The sequence below is a fragment of the Candoia aspera genome, chromosome 17 (genome assembly GCF_035149785.1).
Source record: "Candoia aspera isolate rCanAsp1 chromosome 17, rCanAsp1.hap2, whole genome shotgun sequence".
Classification (NCBI taxonomy): domain Eukaryota; kingdom Metazoa; phylum Chordata; class Lepidosauria; order Squamata; family Boidae; genus Candoia; species Candoia aspera.
In genome coordinates this window covers 4,761,456-4,783,876 of record NC_086169.1, presented here as the reverse complement: position 1 = coordinate 4,783,876, position 22,421 = coordinate 4,761,456, and the positions used below count along the sequence as shown (strand labels likewise).

Below are 22,421 nucleotides of genomic sequence, written 5' to 3'. Positions count from 1 at the left end.
TTAGTGTAAGGGATCTTCTCCTTGCGGGTCCACAGGGGGGATCAAAAATGTTATGGTGGCTTTAATCTTGCAGTGAGGGTTGCCAACTGTAATGGTGTGTGGGAATGACCTTGGGAGACTGGACAAGAGACGCTGCCAAGGGAACAGTCAGATAAGAGGCGGCTTAGCCCTCAGCTGCATAATGGGCGGAGAAAGAGGCTCAGAAGGGACCCTCCCTGGTTTCTCAGGCTGTAAAGGAGACGGGGGGAGAATTGTACTTTCAGACTTGCAAGATTCTGTCAATGTAGCTTTACCATAAAGTAGAATTAGCTCGTTTGGTTGTGTTCCCTGTCTGGTCTACCTGGCAAGGCTGGCAGTTGCAAACCCGAGCATGTTTTGAATCAGCCCGTTTTCTCTCGTTCCTTCTCTGCTTTCTCCATTCACCCCTTTGCTGTCTCTTTCCCAGTTGATAGCCCAGCTGGAACAAGAGTGCAAGGTGGAGCGTTTGTCGTTGACCCAAGAAATTGGCCGTTTCCTGCAGGAAGAACTCGATGGGGGGGTCAGCAACGGACACCCCCCTGGGACCAGCGTTAGCTCCTTGCCCGCCCAAGACGAGCTGACGGTCCTGTGAACCGGCGGGGAGCAAGCAACGTCAGCGAACGCCGGCCGGCCGCAAAAGAGAAACGCAGGAGGCAGCTCTGCATCTTAAAAATGCATGCGTGGGGCAGAGCCGGCAGAAAAACACACTAAAGGCGCTCCTTGTTTTCTTTCCTTTCCTTTTTTTAAAATTTTATTTTTTTAACTTTTTTTAAATTGCTAACTTTAATTTGTCTCCTGCTTCTCAGTTACAAATTGAGACTGGAGAAAGACTCCGGGGAAATGTTTTGGGAGGCAGGGGGTGAGTGTTGGACAATCCCACCCCCTCCAAAATGTATGCACGCACACCCACGCCTACATCCATGCATGCACACCTTTGTGGCGGTGGAGAAGGGACGCATGCACCATAATTCCCTGTAATTAATGCACTATTTGTGATGAGGGTGATCCATTCCCCCTTGGTGATCCTTTTCTTGCTACCTAGAGGAGGGGAACAAAGGTCGGCAGAAAAAGGGCTATTTTAAACACCCCCTCCTTTTCAAAAAGAAAAAAGGCACAACAGCTGGGAAAGGGAAATGTAATTTTTAGCCTTCCGTGCAGCTGGATGGGCTTTTCCAACTCACCTTTCTGCATTTGGGGGCAGGGGGACGATGCTGGGGGCCACCAGGTCGGGTTGAAGGCTGTCCAGGAACAAAGGACGGAAGGGGGAAAAGTGCCAAGGAATTAACTGTGGAGGCAGGTCCCTCCCTGCTTTTGGGATGGGTACAAAGAGGAGAGGGGTCGGGGCTGGCAAATGGGTGATCCACCCTGCCTGTTTTCCTCTGGATGGCATTTTTCGCTCTCTCTCTCTCTCTCTCTTTTTTAACGTAAGTAATAAAGTTGTAAATCTCCTGTTGGATTCTTGCCCCCCTCTGAATGGCAATGGGTCAGGAAAAGGCAAAGAGACCAAGATTTGCACCTTGCCAAGGGTTCCCCAAGCGACCGGTCATAGTTCTATTCTCTTGCTGGAAGACGGCTTCGGAGAAGCCAGACGCAGGGAGGGCAGAGGAAAAGTTCAGGGGTTGGGAAATGAAGACCGGTCGAAATTCCGCGCTCTTGCGGATCACTCTTGAAGTTCAGGGGGTTGGAAATGAACGTGGGAGAGATGGCGGGCCTGTGGAGAAGACTGGGCAAGGGAGACAGGAGAGCGGTTTTCAGGGATCGGAAAGGATTGCCCGGCAAAGAGGGCTGGGAGCTGTCCTCCTTTGGGCTAGAATGTAAGGTGTGGAATTTATTTTATTAAATTTGGTAGATTTCAGTTCTTCCAAGGGAGGGGAAACCACGTAATGTAAGAACTATTTGGGAAGTGGCATCAGTTGTCCAGAGAAGTGGGAGGCTCTGCTTCCCTGCACATGGTTGGCCAGCTTTTAATTTGGATTCCTGCCCTGAGCCCTGAGGTTGGACTAGATGGCCTTGTGGGATCCCTTGAGGATTTTTAGTGCATTTTTTAAAATTATTATTGGTTGGTTGACCTAACTCCAGCTTTATGGCTATGCTGTTTTGTCAGAGTTTAGAGTGGGGTGGATAAAGTTTTTCTCTGCAAGGGCCATATTCCTCTACGCATTTGTGGGGCGTTGCAGGGCAGGCAGGACTGAGTCCAGTATGGACGGTCACCCCCTTGGATTTTTGGACCCCCATCAGGTGACATGGAAGGAACAGGATTTCTCACTAAAGGCCCCAAATGATTTCCTGCAGGATGGTTCAGAAAAACTGACAGCCACGTTTACCTGCAAGTGGACTCCTGGTTTAGAACAACACCCCTTTATCCTACCATCCCCAAATATTGGCTGTACCAGTTGGGAATGATGAGTGTTGTCATCCAGCCCCTTTGAGGGCTGCCAGCTTGGAAAGGCTGCTTTACAGAACCCCCTTTTTATCAATCTGATTTATAGATTCACCCTTTTTTATAGATCTGGTTTATAGACCCCCCCCTTTTTGATAGATCCTGTTTATGGATCCACCCTTTTTAGAGATCCAGTTTACAGACCCCTTTTTGATAGTTCCCTTTTATGGATCCACCCTTGTTATGCCTCCAATTTATAGAAACCCCCTTCTAATAATTCCCTTTTATAGATCCACACTTTTTCTCCCGGTCCAAAGTCCGCCCCCCCAAACAATTTTACAGACAGAGGCTAATCCAGATTTCAACCCAGGGTGCCCTCCTCCCATTTCCCCCCAACAACAGCCCTGTGAGGTGGGTTGGGCTGAGAGGGAGGAAGTGGCACAAGGCCATCCCAGAAGCTTGTGTGGCTGATGGGAGATTTGAACCCAGGTCTCCCCAGGGCCTGTCCAACCACCACTCCACACCTCTGGCTTTCCAGAGTAGCCTTCACATCAGCACGTCTTAACTACCACACCTTCCCCCAATTTTCTTTGTGGCGATAACAGCCCGGCTGGCTGTTTGTGTTACGTGAGCACAGCAGTTCCATTCTATTAATCCAGAGTTGGCCGTCTTGTGTGAATCCAACCCGCATCTCTTGCAGAGGCAGCCGCCAAAACCAGTTGAGTCAGAAGAACCCTGCTCCAACTGACTCTCAGGCCATCAAACCACATTTTCCTTTCCTGACGGAGAAGCACCATCAGACTGTTGCTCGGTCCCGCCAAGATCTCTGCTGCCCAAAATCTCGAGCAGAGAAAGGATTCTGCCTCCCCACCATTGGTTAACCTGATTCTGCCAGAGGGTTGGGCCTCGTTTCACCCAGATATGCCACCTTTGATTCATGGCAGAGCTCATGGTTTTAATAGAGCTAGTCCTCGCTTAACGACCACAATTGGGACCAGAATTTAGGTCGCTAGGTGATGTGGCCATTAAGTGAATCTGGACCTGATTTTATGACCATTTTTGTGGCGGCCATTAAGTGAATCACAGTCATTAAGCGGATCGCCTGGTTAAGTGAACCATGCGGTCAGTAAGTGAGTCACACAGTTCCCTATTGATTTTGCTTATCGGAAGCCAGCTGGGAAAGTTGAAAATGGTGATCACATGACCGGAGGACACTGCAACCATCGTAAATGCGTGACAGTTGCCAAGTGCCTGAATCACGATCACATGGCTGTGACAGTTGTAAGTGCAAGGAACAGTTGTAAGTTGTTTTTTTCAGTGCTGTCGTAACTCTGGATGGTTGCTAAACAAACAGTCGTTAAGCGAGGACTACCTGTACTTAACAACCTTCTTGCAGCTTTTGGCCAGCTCTTCCTTGCTGTGAATTAATTTATCTCGTGGCAAGGAGTTCCACTGGCGAACAGGCAAAACAGATGCTTTCTCTTCTCTTGCAGCCTTCCTCAACCATATATTAGAAATCCAGAAGCAATGATTTCACCTCAATCAGCAATGGTAAACAGCGAGGCATCATGGGAGCTGTAGTCCAAAACATCTGGAACTAGATCCCAGGATGCCTCGCCTCCCTCCCGCGTGAAAAAATTTCCTTCCCTGCACTGGATGGAGGTCAAATCCAGCCTCTCGATTAAGGGGGCAAGATTTTCACCACCGTCGAACGAAATAGGCCCACTCAGAGTTCAACGCACAACGGTCTCCAAGAACTTTCAGTGTTTTTCTTTCTTCTTTTTTTTTAAAAAAAATCACAAACTCACAAATATAACACGCACAAAACAGGAAACAGATCCAGAGTGGTGCAGGCAGGACACGTCGCCAGGTGTACGGTCGGGAACCAGACGGCAGGGAGGGCAGAAGACGGACGTTCAGGCAGCAGGACGTGACGGAGCGGCGAGAGATTTGCTGTGTTGGGGGGGGGGCTAGAAGCTGCCATGCAAACTGGGGGGCCTGATGCCCCCAAACTCTGGGGGGGGGGGCAGGAAGGGCACAGTGGGTTAAAGTACACGGAAGCGGGAAGCAGATTCCATCTCAAGACACGAGAGCCGGCCGAGCAGATTGGGTCGCTCGGCTTGGTTTTGAAACGAAACGCAAAATATAAATATCCCCTCTGGGTAGGCGCATCCATGTTTGGCTTGCGTGTAAAATAAATGCAACGAAACGGAAATCTGGGCTCAGTGCAAGCCCACCCACCCACCCTCCAAATGTACGACAGAAACAGGAAGCCTGGAGTCTAGGACAGAAGCCAAAGAGATGCGCAGCTATGATCTGTTACTATCATTGTGTTCCTCTTTTTGCTGCTGGGGGAGATGTTTTGTGCTGTTCTGGAGGCTGTGGAAGAATGCAGAATTTGGCTTTCAAGAGCAACTCGGCTGTGCTTGGGCCAATCGGGCAGCTTGGGAACTCTCCCTTCTCAGCCCTGCCTGGTCACCTCCCCGTTCCTCATCGCGGACTGGGGGCCAAGGGGGAACCAGGTTGTGCAAATCGCTTCACTTTGTTCCAGAAACTCGATTTGGGAAGAGCTCCAAATGTCCAGCTTTTCGGAGGCAAAAGAAAGCTTCATTCCATGGAACCGGGGCCTGAGGTGGGTCGGGGGTGTGGTGGGGGGAGGGATAGGTAAAATATTCCCTTTTCAGTCTTGAGAATTGGCCAAAGGGTTGATTTTCCCCCTGACCTGCATCCAAAGCGGTGACTTAATGCAGGGTAACGGAAAGATTGGACCGGGTTGAATCCATCACCCCCCTCCATCCCAGCCTAGTGGCCGGCTTTCCCAAAGAGCTCTCTTTCCCCCCAAAAAAGCCTTCTCCAAAACACCTGGAAACGGGGTTTTGCTCCAAAACAGAGGTGGGTGTCCCTCCTGGTCCCTCCTGAAATGGAGACTTTGGGATTATCCAGGTTGGATGCCAGGCCTACGTCGAGGTCTGCCCGGGGCAAGGTGGGCGATGGAGAAAGTCTTCCAAAGGGAACATGGTTCCCCCCCCCCACATTCATCAGGAAAAGGGGGTGCTCCACAGGCCCCTTCCAAACTCCAAAATGCCAAGCGTCTCGGTCCGAGCCCGTCCCTTAGAAGCCTTGGATGTGGCAATAAGCTTCCAAGGCCGCCAGGAGAATGTAGATCAACCAGAGGGTGACGAAAAGCAGGGTGGCCAGAATTTTAGGGGTTCGAGGCCCACCCAGTTCGCCCCCCACGGGTGGCCGGCGCCGGTACAGCAGCACGGCGATGCTGACGAAGGCAAAGATGGTAAAGAGGGTGACGGAGAATGCCAGCGTGCCAGGCTGCACACGGAAGGGCTGGCCCTGGCTGGCCCAGTAGCTGGCGGCGATGGTCCATGCCACTCCGATGCCCAGGAAGACGTTGACCGCGTTGCTGCCCGTCACGTTCCCAATGGACGCATCGGCATGCTGGTCTTGGATGGCGGCGACTTTGCTGGCGAAGGTATCTGGGGGAGGAGATGGAGACAGAGGAGAGATTATGCCCCAAAGCGGGTCAACTGGCATCCAGCGACGTGGGTTGCGCGGCACATCTGGGATTTGGAGGGGAGTGGGCTCGGCTCATCAAAGCAGTGCCCACGGTGGGCACCTCTTTTCTGAAAGGGGGAGGGGGAGCCTCCTTCCCACCCCCCAAGAGGCTTTCTGTCATCTCACCTTACTGCCATCTCTCTTTCAGGACACGGGGCCATATTTCAAAAGAAAAAACTCGCTTGTGCCCCCCCCCCATCATTTTTATTTACAAATCCATCAGTTGATCAGTGAAAGAGGAGATATGAGTAGCTATTTGGAGCATACATGTGCCAGTCTGCATGAGGGCAAAGCTTCTACAGGTAGTCCTCGCTGAACGACCAAATTGGGACCGGAATTTTGGTTGCTAAGTGAATTAAGCAAATATGACTTTTTTGCAGTGGTCGTTAAGTGAACCCCATGGTTGTTAAGCAAATCACGTGGTTCCCCATTGATTCAGCTTGCCAGAAGCCAGCCAGGAAGGTCGAAAATGGTGATCACGTGACCGCAGGATGCTGTGATGGTCATGAATGTGAACCAGTTGCCAAGTGCCCAAATCTTGATCATGTGACCAGGTGGACACCACAAAGGTCCTAAGTGTGAGGACTGGCTGTCAGTCAGTTTTTCCAGCACCATGGTAAGTCCAAACCATCACTATATGAATGGTTGTTAAGCGAGGACTTCCTGTAAATAACTGTAGCAGAGTTTCCCAACTTCTGCAATTTGAAGATGGGTGGTCTTCAACCCCCAGAATTTGCCAGCCAGCCATGTTTTGTGCAAGCCCCAAATAAAGCCACAGTTTAATGTTGGTGTTCTATTCCAGCAAAATAACCAGATTGAATGAGCTGGCTTGGATTAAATGGGCAACTGTTACTAATTAGGAGTAATTGGTTAAGCAGCACTCCAGCCTCTTACTTCAAGAAGCAGCGGGCAATAGCATGAAAGCATTTCGTCTGGAGCTGCCCAGGTGTGGCTCAACTTCTTTTCTACCATCCTCAACTTCAGCCAGCCCAGCTGAGGCACATGGGTGTTGCAGTGCAGCCCTCTCTGAAGGCTTGTGGTAAGCTTGTGTCTATCTGTTTCAGGATTGGGGGGGTCGTGTGAGAGAAAGAGGGAAGTTGGAATTCCTTTTTGTAAAGTTGTGCTATTTTTACACTGATATGAAAAGAATTAGCTTTGCTACTTGGATTTATCAAAGGCATCTTCTTCTTCTCCCTGATTTTGATTAACAGATCAGTTGACCAAACTTATCAGCCTTTTGGTCTCAATTATATCAGGAGTTCCGGCTAATATTAGTGATTAGTTGGCCTCTCTTTGAATCCACTCATTCCTGGCCTTCATTTAAATCAATGTTTCTCAACCTTAGCAACTTTAAGATGTGTGGACTTCAACTCCCAGAATTCCCCAGCCAGCATGGTTGAGAAACATTTATTTAAACAGTGCTTGCAACTCACATGGCTTCAGTTAACCAAGGATTTCACTACCTATCAACCAAAACCAGCCACCCTCATCCCAAACTAGAATTTCCTTGCAAGCCTCGCCATTTTGCAGAGAAGTGGATGTGGCTAAGCAGCTGAGGTCCAGCAAGAGACTTCCCATCCCACCAGCAGCTCAGGTTCTGCAAAGCTACCGAAGTCTTCAGAGCAGAAAAGGGATTTAACTAGCCACTTCCCTTCTGGGGCGGGGGAACACGTGGGTTCCAAGTAATAATAGAGCTGTAAATTCAGAATCAAGGAATGTGGGGCCGGTAAGAGAGAAAGCGAGCATTTGCACATCATTGCACACTGACTTGGCGATGTAACTTTATCGCTGCTTTGCCAACAGCCGAGCAAGACAGAGATCCCCCCCACCCCCCAAAGCTAGGACTGTTTTTTGGATTGTCTATTAAACAAAACCACTTCTGCACAATTCTTCTTTAAAATTCACCCAGTTGCTGCTACGCCTTTGGTTTGTCAGCTGCATGCTTAGAAAGCTGACTTTTCTGCTCTTTCATCCATGGTGCTCTGATGCTGGCAAGGCCTTCCGGTGAGTCAATCCTCCCCAAATAGCAAGAGCAAATCTAGGGATTGCTCAAGGCTCCTGTCAAAGCATTGGCGTGCAGGGGTGTACCCAGGGAGGGGAGGGGGACTTTCAGGAGAACATCTGCAACACGGAGAGCTTGGCCACCCTCTCAGTCTCCAAAGCAATTCTGTTTTTTGGTTGTTTTCTAAAGCTGCAAATGGGTTTGGTTTCATTCCGCACACAGAGTCCTTCTTATTTATAGGTAAACTAAACTAAACTACAGGTAGTCCTCACTTAACGACCACAATTTGGACTGGAATTTTGGTTGCTAAGCAAAGCAGTCATTGAGCGAATCCAACCCGATTTTTTGATCTCTTTCACGTGGCCGTTAAGCGAATCACCATGGCCATTAAGCAGACCACATGGTCATTAAACAAACCACATGGCTCCCCATTGATTTTGCTTGCCGGAAACCGGCCGGGAAGGTTGAAAATGGTGATCATGTGACCGTGGGACACTGCAATGGTCATAAATGTGAACCGGTTGCCACGTGCCCGAATCATGGTCATGTGGCTGTGGGGTTGTAAGTGCGAGGACCGGTCACAAGTTGGTTTTTCAGCCATGTCGTAAGTCTGAACCATTGCTAAATGAATGGTTAAGCGAGGACTACCTATAAACCAAACCAAAACTCAAGGCAAAAGAACATGAAATGCATTCCTTTGGGAACTTAAGGCACAAGGTTATCGTTTGTTCACCGATGCAGCAGCTCACAGAATGATCCCCTGGGATTTTACACTCAGGTTTGCAAAAAAGCAGATGCGTTTCGAGCCATAGGGCAAAGGAAGCCTGTTAGTTACAATGGTTAAGACTGGACTGCTATGTAACTTACTATCAGGGAGTGAACAGTAAAGTAAACAGCGGCTGCGTTCCTACAAGGACACCACAGTGCAAGGGGTTCGGCCTGCACCACAGCCAGGAATGAACAAACCACATTTTGGCTTGGTGTAGCGTATGAATCCCCAGGATTGCGATGTCAGCTTTGTGGGGTATATGCTCAGAAATGTATCTCATTCAGCAGCAGGAAAAAGAGAGCAGGCAGCCAGTCTTGATGCGTGTTGTATATGAGAGAGAGAGAGACCTGCAGGATCAGGCTAACTTCTTGAGATGTTTGACTCTCAGCAGCTATTAATGATGACAAATGGATAGAAACCCCATGTGGAGGAATAGTCTACCTGTAAACACCAGAAACTAGGATGTGGCAGCCTTCTCCAGGCGGGTGCACTGAAACCTTTAAATCGTTGGGGTCACTTTTTAAAAAGCCAGGAAGTCCTTCATTCCTCCAGGTGCCTCCAGGGAAGGAAGGGGGGGAGGGGACCTTTGTCCATGGTGCTGAATTTGCAAGCCCAGGACCCCAAACCCCTTTGGCTGGCTTCTGTTCAAATACTGGAAAGTTTCAATCATGTGGTTTGCTATTTCCTTCTTCCAAAGCGGTGGGGTTTTTTCTCCCCTCCCTTCCTCTCTACCCCACAGCTCTTGAGTTTTCCCTCTAGTCTCCTATCCCAATTTCAAGACCTGGGTTTGATGCTCTTTCCCCCTTTCGTAAGCCCCCCAGAGCAATGTGGAATCCGATAATAATGAAAATAATAATAGTGATGATGATGATGATGATGATGATGATGATGCAACATCCCTGCCCATAACATCCACAGCTGCCCACCCACCACCACAGCCAAGTTTGTGTCTGGGCCTGCGTGCAGTTGTGTGCATGATGCCCCGGGCCACCCATCACTGACCGGGCACGGAGGTGCCCAGCGCCACGAACACCACTGCTGTGACCGAGTCTTTGAGGCCGATGGTGCAGCCGAAGTGAGAGGCCAAGTCCCCGGTGAGGGCCGTGAGCACACCGATCAGGCAGATAGAGACGAGGAAGCAGGCCCACCCGCGCCAATATTCTGTGGGCGGCACGAACGCAAACAGGACTTTCCAGAAGACCGTGAGGAAATGCATGATGTAGTCGAAGCACGAGGGCAGACGGTCCTCGCCAGAGTCCTCTTCCTCGTCGTCCCCTGGGGGGTCATTAAAACACAGACTCAGCCTCTCTCCTGACAGCGAGATTCGTTCTTCCTTCTTTTCCAGCCATCCCTTTCAAACCCAACCGTGTTCACACAACTAGGTTGGGGCGAATCTGGCCTGTGCACTTACTTACCATGTGCTAAGCTGGGCTAGTGTTAACCCAGGTTAGTTTTCGGGGCTCAGTGGTTTGTACAAAGGGTTATTTGATGGGTCAGCGACTTTTGCTGGGTTTGAGTTCACACCAGGCGGCTACATCGATCAACATCGTAGCAAAATTTGAATAATAATAAATATTATCATTGCCCGACTGGGTTCAGGATGTTGCTGCCAAAGCACACCCTGGATTGTGTGATTACAGGTAGTCCTTACTTAACAACCATTCGTTTAGTGATGGTTCGGACTTACAACGGTGCTGGGAAAACCAACTTATGACCAGTCCTCACACTTATAACCATCGCCATGTCCCAGCAGTCCCATGATCACAATTTGGGCACTTGGCAACTGGTTCGCATTTATGACCATCACAGCATCTCGTGGTCACGTGATTGCCATTTTTGACCTTTCCGGCCAGCTTCTGGCAAACAAAATCAATGAGGAACCATGTGGTTTACTTAACGACCATGTGGTTCACTTAACGACCATGGTGATTCTCTTAACAACCTCCACAAAAAACGTTGTAAAATCGGGTCAGATTCGCTACTGACTGCTTCACTTAGCAACCAAATTCCAGCCCCAGTTGTGGCCGTTAAGCAAGGACTACCTGTATCCTTTTTGCTTTCTCAGTTTTCAGACTGCAGCCTTGAAGGCAGGGCCTCTTACATATGCTGCAAAGGGCCAGATGAGCAATACACTCTAAATAGACTGGTGTTGCACATTTCCCTTCTATCAGGACATGGCAAGAGCATATATCAACAAGGTGTTGTGCAATGCTGGCTGAACTACAATTCCCAACATCCCGATCCCCTGGCCATTGAAGTCCCAACAATATTTGCGCAACCTCAGCAATGCATCTCCAGCCAGGGCTTAGAACAGTGTTTCTCAGCTTGGCCGCTTGAAGATGTGTGGACTTCGGCTCCCAGAATTCCACAGCCACCATGCTTTAAGATACGTGGACTTCAATTCCCAGAATTCTCCAGCCACCCTTGCTAGCTGGGGAATTCTGGGAGTTGAAGTCCACACAACTTCAAGCGGCCAAGCTGAGAAACACTGGCTTAGAAACTGCCTGCCTCCCCTCCCCGTATCTTTTCACCCTCCCTCTCCAAGCCGTCCCCGTCTTCCCCTCCCTTACCAGCACTGACTGTGACGGCGCTTACGAACTGCTCCCGCCAGCTGCTGCTTCCCACCACGAGGGCCAGGTTGGTTTTCTTGATTAATTTGTCCACAGTGCTCTGGAAAAGGGATGAAGAAGAAGTGGGGGAGAGTTGAAATGGGGTGGGTGGCCTTGGGGCTTTCCCACCCACCTACCCACAGACAGCCATCTAAAGACGAGGCTTTTCCTTCCACGTTGCCTCTGATGGGGGGGGATAACAAGGCCAACGGAGCACAGCATGGCGTGGGATAGAAGAAGGCATTTTCAAAGAAGCTTGGGAAAGTGAGTATCATTTGTGGGTTTAGACCAGGGTTCCTCAACCAGGGTTCAAGTGGCACCCTCGGGTTCCGCGAGAGGCCACTAGGGATTCCCTGGGAGATCACGATTTATTTAAAAAATTATTTCAAAGTTGGACAACTTCACCTTAAAGAGGTCACTTTCATTCTTTATTTTCAGTTTAAGGTCACTGTTCATGCATCTATACGGGCCTACCCAGGAAATGCATTAAATAATTTGGTAACTTCTGGCCTATCTTTGAGCCTGAATGGGCAGGGGTTCCTTCCCTGGGGCCTGGAAAATATTTCAAGGCCTCCTCCAGGGTCCAAAAGCTGAGAAAGGGTGGATTAGAAGAATTAAGACTTAATGAAGCTTGGAACCGAGGCTTGTTCACCTCTGGTAAGCTACATCTGGATCCTTTGTAGGAAAGCTAAAACTTTGGCAGGACCAGTCTATACTAAAATACAGGTATACAAACTAAGCCTCAGCTATATGTCACTTGCAAAGTTTAGGCTGTGGTTCCTCAGGGCATTTCCATTTATGGCAAATCAAAGTTCAAAACGGGTAAGTAGGACAAGAAAAGGTGGGAGCAGTAAGGGAGCAATTTTTTTGGGGGGGGAGGGTTGCTTGTGTGTGTTTAAGAAAAAAAAGGACTTTTATTCTGGCCATCCCATTTCTCTTTGGTTCATGTTCTCTATCTCCTCTCCTGCCAAGTGGGGAGTTTGTATTACCAAAAAGCTGGGAAGAAAGATTTGGATTGGTAAGAGGGGCCCTCTGTGGTCTTCGTGCAACCCCCCAACGGAGACTCATTGATTGATTTGGTTATTAGCTATTTTTTTCTCCCCAGCGCTGCTGAAGAGAGCGCAGTGATTTCCAGCTATTCCGAACTCAGCAATGTTGCATTAGCCCTAAAACTGGCTTAGTGCAGGCTGTGTGTGTGTGTGTGTGTGTGTGTTGGTGTGAAGTTTGGAGAGGACATCTAACTCTGCTTCACAAATACCCTGGGAAGCTTTGCTTTGGAGCCCCCAATTATTAACGGCCTTGCTCACGTGCCGTGGCTTCAACCCCCTGCACATTTCTGTTCCCAAATTCCAAAAAGTCACCTGCCCCTGGATTTGCGGAGAGGTGAACCGGGGTGGGTGGATCTGAAGAAGACTTGCAAAAATTTGGGGAGGGCGGTATGAGATAGATGGAGGTCTCTTATTACCTTGAACTCATAAGATTCCTCAACGATGACCTCAAGTTTGGGGTTTTCTCCCAAACTGGGGTACCCCATCTTGGCAATTTTTTCTTCATCTCCTTTGGGCAACTGGTTCTCGTTGGAGTCACCTAGGATAGGATGGGAGGAAAGAGATTGGCACTCACCCCTGCCAGGTGGGTTTGGACGCAAGATGCCTGCCCACACTCACCTGTCAGCCCTTCGAGGTAGTCCAAAGTAAGATACCAATGCCATGTCGGTCAGGACTAACTTCACTGTAACTTCTGTAGTAACAGAATCTTGCGTGTCTGGATGTGCTTTCCCCTCCCTCCCTTTATCTTTGTGTGAACTAGGGAGGGGCTTGTCTGAGGTTGCTTGATGTCTAACTCAGTATCCTGATTCCAACTGTGTCCAATTGTAGGAGACTGCCTAGACAAGTCCCTGCAGTTTTCCTGGCAAGGTTTTTCAGAAGTGGTTTGCCATTGCCTCCTTCCCAGGGCTGAGAGATAGTGGCTGGCCCAAGGTCACCCGCTGGCTTCATGCCTCAGGCAGGACTCGAACTCACAGTCTCCCAGTTTCTAGCCTGGTGCCTTAACCACGATACCACATGTTATAAGTCTGCACAGCCCTCTGGTTGCATTCACACAATATGCTTCAGCCTGAATGGAGACATTTTCTGTGGTCTTGATTCACTAAAGTAAAGGGTGGCCTTGCCCCAAATTGCTACGCCACCCCAAAACAGAACCAAGTTTAAAACTCACCAGGTTTAACATATTGTGTGAATGCAGGTACTACGTTTCCACCCATCTGGTTAAGACTGGGCTATCAATGTACCCCTTGAGTTGCGGGTGGCCCGGCCCGTTAAGTGAAAACAGGAGGGTGAAAAAATTGGCATTTGGGGCTGACATCTGAATCAGCCTCAACTGAGCCCAGCTTCTCCCCAGATGTGGCTCCTGTCACTTTTCATCTCCAGGGCAGAAATTTTCCTCTGCTGTGGAAAAACTTCACCTGTTTCATGTCTACCTGCTGAGCTAGAAATCCCAAGGAGGTGTGTTTTTTCTCTCTAGAACTGGAGGATTCTAGAAATGAGGCTTTTTCTCATCACTTGCCAAAGAGGGTTGGATTTGCCTTTGGACCCCAAAACCCCACCCATCCCACCAGGCCAGAACCCTAAAATATGATCCCCCAAAGATTGCTGAAAGATCCATAGGGCCAACTGCAAGGAATGCTGGGAGTTGTAGTTTTTGACAGCTGGAGAGCCATACATTTATCAGCCTCGTTCAACATGAAGCACAACCCATTTTCCGTACGACTGTTTTCCCCATTTCCCCCTCCATCTTCCTGTCCTTACCGTGCTGCGGTCCTATGTCCAAGATGACCGGTGGTCCCAACTCCAGGTGGAAGTTCTTATTTTTTTCATACTCCTCATCATCAATAATTTTAATCTCAATGTATCTTCTGCGGGGGTGGGAGGAGAAAGAAACTTCATCAGACTGAAACACCAACCTCACCAAGGTGGGCAGAACCAAGTCTTAACACTTCTTCCGCAAAATGCTGCTTTTTTTTTTTAATTGCTCCTCAATTTTCCAGCTGTCTTGAAAAGAGGCCTGGAGCAAACGAAGCTGATACAAATGTGGAACTGGTTGAAAAAGCAACTTTGACATAATGACGTGGCCTTTGAGACAAAGAATGGGTAAGTCTTAGACGCCCGAGTTTCTGCTCACCGCTTCAGAACGATGTTTCCTTGCGGTTACAAAGGACCAGAATTTGGGTTTCATAAAGCAGCTAATTTGAAGGAAACCATTGGCAGTTTGTTGCCTGCAAAACTTCTGGTGTTGGGGATCACTCTGGGGTTCCTGGTGCTAGACACTTCAAATTCCCATTTATTTTTTTTAATTTATTTATTTTCTATCCCGCCTTTATTATTTTTATCAATAACTCAAGGCGGGGAACATAGCTAATACTCCTTCCTCCTCCTATTTTCCCCACAACAACCCTGTGGGGTGGGTTGAGCTGAGAGAGAGGGACTGGCCCAAGGTCACCCAGCCAGCTTTCATGCCTAAGGCGGGACTCGAACTCACTGCCTCCTGGTTTCTAGCCTGTTGCCTTAACCGCTAGACCAAACTGCTTCCGTGTACAATCAAAATGACCGCATCCCTGCTCTGTTTTCCCCCAAGCAACTGCATGCCGACAATTTTTTTCTGTGCATTTTTCCACTCGTGGTATTTTGTTAACGTGAAGAAAATGGCTTCTGGTGTTGTTGTTTTTTTAAAACCTTCTCCAAAGGCAAAGAAATTTCACTCCGATTCCCACGGGTGCAGCATCTGACGGCAGCCATTCCGGCTGCTCACCCTTCAAATTGACGGCAAGGCAGACATTTGTCCCTGGGGCTTTTTTAGATGAAAACGGAAAAAAAAATGCGGGAAGCAAAAGAGGCTTAGGATGTTAGAGAAATGCAGAGTGGGGGTCCCCCAGTGACAGCTGCCTGCTCAGCCACTCGCAATGACAACGTACAAAAAGGCCAGGAAAATAAATTCCAAAATCAGCTTGTAGATGAGATATGGAGGGGGGGACATCCGTGCAGCTTTGATAGAACATTATCCCAAATTTGGAGGAGGGGGGTCTCTTATAGCATGGTTAACAACAGCCTGGACCCCAGGAGCACCCTTTTTTTTTTTGCAAAGGAGATCAACAAATGCAGAAAACGCTTGCAGATTTAATTCCAGTCTGCCTGGCAGCTGCTAAAACATGCACAAACTGGGTTAAAGCAGGGAAATGGGCTGACGCTGGGTTATTATTTATTGATGGGGCTGCACCCGTGCGCCTGTAGCTAGCTTCAAACTCCGCACGGTCCTCCTGAGTCACGTCTGGCACCTTTCCCTCGCTGGGCATGGCACCTTCCCAACAGGCCTGCTCCAACGGGCCCATTCACACCGGCCCCCTCTTCGCTCGAGGCTGGCTTGTGTCTCCCCCCCCCCCATGCTTTTGCACCATCCTGTGCATGCCGCCTTCCCCAATTAGGTCAACGTCTGTCAAATTGAGAGGCTACGACAAGGGATGCTGGGTGGAGGGAAGATTTAACATTTCCAGAAATTAATTCCACGTGTCGGAGGCTGGAGGGTGGGTTGGTTCAAGGGAGCAGAGACGGCTGCAAAGCAGGAAAGTGGAAAATGGTTTGAGACGGAGAGCCGTCTCTCTAAGCCCCTGGACCCGTCGCTTCTGCTGGATCGATTGCATTCCTACAATTTCTGTATTTTTCGCATGAAACAACGGCACCCCTGAGCATGGGTAAAGTGCCATAAATTGAACTCAATCCCCAGCCCATCCTCGCTTAACAACCACAGTTGGGACCAGAATTTCAGTTGCTAAGCGAAGCAGTCATTAAGTGAATCTGACCTGATTTTTATGACCTGTTTTGCGACGGTCATTAAGCGAATCACCGTGTGTGTTAAGCAAGTCACATGGTTCCCCATCAATTTTGCTTGCCAGAAGCTGGCCAGGAAGGTCGAAAATGGTGATTGTGTGACTGTGGGGTTGTAAGTATAAGGACCGGTTGTATGTTGGTTTTTTCAGCACCGTCATAAGTCCAAACCATCACTAAACGAACGGTTGTTAAGTGAAGACTACCTGTATTTTGTTCTTTTATTTTGGTTATATATATTGGGTTTTTAAAAAAATGTTGCTTATATATTTTGTTTGAGGGAGGGTTGGCTCTCCATTGTGGTTATTGTTCCTTCTAATTATTATTTTACTGTGAATGATGTACGCTGACTTTATGGCTGCTTTATGATCCTGTAAACCGCAAAGGGTCAATTCAGTTCAGCAGCGCGGAAGCTACTGTAACACACTGTCAAAAAATAAAATTCAGTACCGAGTGGATGAGCCGTGTTTTAATGCGTTGTACAAACGGGGCTAAAGGCTGTTTTCGCCTGTTGTATAAAGCCCATTGTTGGACGGTGGCTTATTAAATCCTCCGCAAAGGCTGGGCTCTTGCCACGTGCTGAACCATAAACCATGGTTTGCAAACTAGAATAATCAGATTCACAAAAGCCACTCGGACAAAATATCAGTAAGCATGAAATATGATTCTTTCCCAGGTCTTTTTTTTTTTTAAATCGTCATCTTTCTCCTCCAGATTTCCCCCCCAACAACAACCTTGCGGGGTAGGCTGGGCTGAGGGAAACTGACTGGCCCAGAGCCACCGTGTGTACGCAAACCTGCGTATTTACTAGCTGATGTTTTAAATGGATGCTCTCCCTGCCATCTTGCACAAGAAGTAAAACCTGGAAAATAGTTTTCAGATATGCGCAAAGTTCTTCAGAGCTTGCACCCCAATCGGAAAAAAAAAGAATATTTTGTACCCAAGTGCAGTAAAAACACATCCACCACTGCCCTGCTGCTGTGGCTTATATCTTTTGTTATTATAAACATTTTTCATCCACCCGCCAAGTAATTCCCATAGCGGCCAACTTCATCCCACCGGAAAAACCATTAAAACAAATTAAAAACAGTTACATCTGATAAACGGTGTACCAAAAGCAAGCAAATTCTTAATAACGAACCACGTAAGGCTCTGAATGGAGATAAAACCAAGTAATCTGAAGCGTGGAAGGAGTTGGGAAGGGGCCGTGTGGGTGACATTTAAGGCCGTGTTCAAGATGGGGAGTTGGATAAGAAAACGGACGTCCCCGTTATTTGCTTTTAATTGGGAATTTGATGGCAGTTTTCTCAATTTCTGGGCTGGGTTTTCATGCGATTGGAATGGAACCATCCGGCACTTTAGGAATCTTTTCAATGAAGAAAAGCCATGGAACCGAACCATCGTGCCACCACCGAAAAGGCCATGCCCCTTGTCATGAGCTGCAGTACGCCAATGAATGCTAATTCCTGATTTTCAAGGCCCTTTGACTAGTTACCCTCTGGGCAACCACCTTCATTTGGGCCTAATCCACCAAACTCCCGGAGAAAACGAGGATTAAGCAAAGCAATACAGGTAGTCCTTGACTTATGACCATTCGTTTACCAACCGTTTGAAGTTACGACGGTGTTGAAAAATGCGACTTGCAACCCATCCTCCTTGCACTTACGATCGTTGCAACATCCTGCGGTCACGTGGTCAAAATTCAGGCACTTGGCAAGCGGCATGTATTTATGACAGTTGCAGCGTCCCAGGGTCACGTGATCACTATTTGCGACCTTCCCAGCTTCCAACCAGCAAAATCAATGGGGAACAATGGTGATTCGCTTAATGACCACTGCAAAAAATGTTGTAAAGTCAGGTGCAGTCATGTGGTGACTCACTTAACGACTGCACCACTTAATGACAAACTTTCCGACCCTATTGTCGTAAGTCGAGGACTACCTTTATTGCTTTTTCTAGCTTCTCTCGCCCTGTTGCTCAGAGAATGCAGGAAAAAAGCAGGCCTGGCTAGCCAAATTCAGCAGAGGGCCCATTCTGCTGCATCCATTTCTGCAAGAGCCCAGCTGTGCTGACCCACACTCTGTTTTGATCCAATTATTATGATAATCCCCCCCATTCTCCTCAGGATCCACACCTTCCTCCCTTCCCTCCCCACCATTTTCCATTCATCAGGGTCCCCATGCTGTTATCTTACACCGTCTCATCGTTCTGGAATTCCACCTTGCCAGCTACCTCTTCGTAGTCCTCCCCAGCTTTGGCGGTGCCCTCGATGGTATGGAAGGGGATGGCCACTCGCCCACGGGCCCCCGAGGTCCTCAACACTTTGATGTGCACCACGCCGACACTTTCGCTCACCCGCATGGAGGGCCCCTCGAAGGTAAAGATGCCAGCATGGTCGTCATCGAAGATCGTCACTGTGGCCATCTTGGAGGGACCGAGACAAGCTTTGGGGGGAGGCTCAGGACCCGGCTCGGCCCAGGCCGCCCTGACATTGCTGAGGTGGACGTAGAAGTACTCGTCCTCCTCAAAAATATCGTCGTCGATTATCCCAACCCGCACTTCCTTGTGTGTTTCCCCTGGCTTAAAGAGCAAAGTCCCCTCTGCAAATTCATAGTCTGAACCAGCGTTGGCCGTCCCGTCCTCCGTACGGAAGTCCACTCGCACGGTGACGCAGGCCAGGTCCCCTCCTCGGCGCACCACGGTCAGGACGACCGAGCCACAGTTCTCGAAGCACTGATAATGGGCTGGCTCAAAAGCCACTTTAGTCACCGTCTCGTCTTCCTCAGACCGCACTTCCTGCATGCTTATCGCCTTGCGGGCCTGATCGGCCGCATGCTTCTTGAGGATGTTTCCTGCTCCGATCATCATACGGGTGGCCTGGATGCGGTAGAATGCCCTGCTTTTCTGCTGCTGGACCAGTACGTGATAGTTGGCCATTTCGATCAGCTGTTCCATGTCCTTTTCTGGATGTTTTTGTTTCAGGTCCCGCAATGTGCGAGCCATGTCCCTGCGGGCTTCTTCGTCTTGATCCTTACCCGCATCCACCAAGCCTTCAGACCCTTCCTTTAGCGAGTTATCCATCTCAATGTCCATTTTGGGATAGCCAGCTTCGCCCTCGCTCTCTATGATGAGGCCCCGCGACTTGTCCGCGCGGTACTTCTTCTGGACGTACTTGTAGAAGAGGAGTCTCCTGTCAGCCACCCACGCCTGAACCACACAGATGGGGAAAAAGAGGAAGGTAAGGAGACCTTCCCATAGTTCTACCACGCCGGGAGAGAACCAGGCCAAGATGAGGTACAACCAGATGTACGCGAAGATGCTCCATGCCGCGGTGACGAAGAAAACCCGAAGATGTTTGATGCGCCGTATCTCCCCCTGAGGGACCACGTGGATGCAGACAGCAATGATTATGAACATGTTGAAAGCCGCGCTGCCCACGATGGTGCTGGGTCCCATGTCGCCCGCGTGAAAGCCGTGGCCCACAATCTCAATGATGGAAAGGAGGATCTCGGGGGCAGAGGACCCTAGGGCCATGAGGGTTAGGTTGGAGACAGTCTCATTCCAGATGCGGATGGTGGTCGTGGTGGTCTCCCCGTTGGGTTTCTTAATGGTGATCTCCTTCTCCTGTGAGGTGATCACTTCGATGGAGGCCATGAAGCGGTCGGCAATGATGGACATGCCCAGGAACATGTAGATTAGGGCCACAAAGTAAACAATGGCCCTTGCCACTTTATCCCCCACAGAAGGGTTCTGGGGAAGCCACACAGGCAAGATGACACCTTCCTGGCACTCGGTGGCTTCCTGACACTTACTGCTCTGGTTTCCACCATCCGCAGAGGCTGTCCCAATCCTGGGTGGGCCCAAGTAGTCATCCACCGTTGCCAGCAGTGAGGGGAGGAACAGAGCCAAGAGCAGGGCTGAAGCCTGCAGATGAGACAAGCGAGACATGATGGAGAAGGTGACCCTGGTGAGAGGGAAAAACGGGTTACTGAGGCCATGACACAGAGCTGACAATTTGGTGTCTCAGAATATTTGGCACAACAGGACCATCACTGGAGACTTTTGAGGGCCAGTAGACCAGAGATGATTAACCAACACTCCAAACATGGCTTCCAAAGTTATCTTGTAAAACCATGTTTCTCAACCTTGGCAACTTTAAGACATTGTTGGCTGGGGAATCCTGGGAGTTGAAGTCCACTTGTCTTAAAGTTGCCAAGGTTGAGAACACACTTCCCTAAAGTACACCTCAAGTATATTGGACTACAGTGACCATTCAGACAAGGACTTCTGGGGGTTGTATCCAACATTCTGGAGGACATTAGTGGGCACCAAGGGGATCAGAGTTCCCATGGATCTCTAGCTCCATCTGGCTTCCCAGCATCCTGCATCATCATGGACCAGATCCTTCCAGTGATGTTGAACTTCAATTCCCATCATCTCTGATTATAGGCAATGCCTCCTGGGGCTGTTAGGATGTGGAGTTCAATAAGATTAGGAAGGAGCGGTCTCCTCACTCCTGCCCTTCTTAATAAGATCATCAGTCTGTCTTCTCTGTGGGAGGAGGATAAATCAGAAGTCTGCTTAGATGTATTGATTTCCATCTCTGTTTTTGCTCGTGACTTTCATCCGAGGAAAAGTAAGAAGAACAGAACCAAGACAAGGCACCAGGCCGGCTCAGTTCTGGGGGGCGAAGCCCTCGTACCAGTCAAGGCAGACCCCAACTCCCTGATTCTTCACCCTACGGTATGGATTCTGACCCTGGCTTAGACTTAGCCGCCCGACCCACGAGAGCTTTGATGCCATGGCATATAGAGGAATGCGAGGTTACTTGAAAAAGCATCCTAGTGGTCTATTTGGGAGAAATGGCCTACTTGGGAGTAAGATACTCCTACGGAGCTGAGTTTCTGCAATTAGCTCTGATCAATGCCAACTGTATTTGGGTGGGGGCCAGTAACTTCCATGGTTTAAGCTTCTGCCTCAGAAAAGGTAGAGCAACCCATCTTATGGCTTTTCTCCAAAAGCATTTGGAAGGCTGTCAACTTTATCTAGACCTGTCACTGCCTTTCTGCTTTACCCTCTGGAATTGTTATGCGCCTTGAATCCTGATCTGGACAATAATTAGACCATGGCTGAATAATATTAGCATGAGAACCTCCTGGAGAAGTGACCTTGGATGAGGTCACTTCCTTGTGAAGCTCTTGGGAGAGGACACATGCATCTATGAGACCCACTTTTGCCCCTGTGAATTGTCTCTGCTTTTAGTATCAGTGAACCTCCTACAGTACTTACGAAACCAGGGATGGATGGTCTAACCGTGAAGCATCTCTCATTTTATATGGATCTTTTTTGGGGTCCTACAGCTGAACAGCACCATTACTGAACTGGTGGGAGAAGGAAGTGTGGGAGAAGTGCAAGACAGGACCAGGTAAGTGGGAGATGCAATGGGATGGGGGAATGTGATGCTCTACTAAGGCAGTATTTGGACAAAGCAAGGGAAGGGACCAGGACATAAGCCATGGTGGTATAGTGGTTAAGCTGTCGGACTAGTACTGGGGTATAATGGATGTGAGAAAGACCTTGGGAGTCGGGGCGAAGAGATGCTGCCTAAGGAATGATCAGATAAGAGAGGGCATAGCCCACAGCTGTGTAACAGGTGGAGAAAGAAGCTCAGAAGGGACCCTCCCTAGTTTCTCAGGCTGTGAAGGAGACGGGAGGAGATTTGTACTTTCAGACTTGCAAGATTCTGTTAATGTAGCCTTACAATAAAGTTGAATTAGCTCATCTGGTTGTGATTCCTGCCTGGTCCACCTGGGAAGGCTGACCTCAGATGTAATGGAATGTGGGAAAGACCTTGGGAGACGGGGCAAAGAGATGCTGCCAAAGGAACGGTCAGGTAAGAGAGGGCTTAGCCCGCAGCTGCATAATGGGTGGGGGAAGAGGCTCAGAAGGGACCCTCCCTAACTTCTCCAGCAAGCTCCTGTGGGAATGCAGGAGCATTGGCTGAGCTGCCATCTGTTGTGCTGCTGCGGGCTGAGGCAAATTCTGCCCCAGCTGTTGTGTTAGTTGTATCATGGCATTCTGCAAATTGGTCATCTGTGCATCCCCTTGCTGCTGGTGTTGCAACAACACTGCTGCCAGATGCTTGGAGGATGGGGGGGGGGTTTCCCTGAGGATCAGAGGCCGTTCCTAAAATTCTTCT

The 22,421-nt window shown here is 49.2% G+C and overlaps 2 protein-coding genes across 2 annotated transcripts in view; one reads left to right on the top strand and one right to left on the bottom strand.

The window, feature by feature from the left end:
• PLCB3 (phospholipase C beta 3) overlaps positions 1-1,048 on the top strand; it is a 50,958-nt gene extending 49,910 nt beyond the window's left edge. The window contains exon 33 of the mRNA XM_063317144.1: positions 446-1,048. Within this exon, the coding sequence (XP_063173214.1) occupies positions 446-610 (165 nt within the window). The 3' untranslated portion in view covers positions 611-1,048. The remainder of the gene's footprint in view (positions 1-445) is intronic.
• Positions 1,049-5,487: 4,439 nt separating this feature from the next.
• Positions 5,488-20,170, bottom strand: LOC134506451 (sodium/calcium exchanger 1-like). The gene is made up of 6 exons (XM_063316658.1): positions 18,417-20,170; positions 14,153-14,259; positions 12,811-12,932; positions 11,307-11,406; positions 9,739-10,011; positions 5,488-5,886 (listed from the first exon to the last, which is right to left on the bottom strand). The coding sequence occupies exons 1-6, from the start codon at positions 20,168-20,170 to the stop codon at positions 5,510-5,512; spliced, it is 2,733 nt and encodes a 910-aa protein (XP_063172728.1). The 3' UTR covers positions 5,488-5,509.
• Between the last annotated feature and the right edge of the window lie 2,251 nt (positions 20,171-22,421).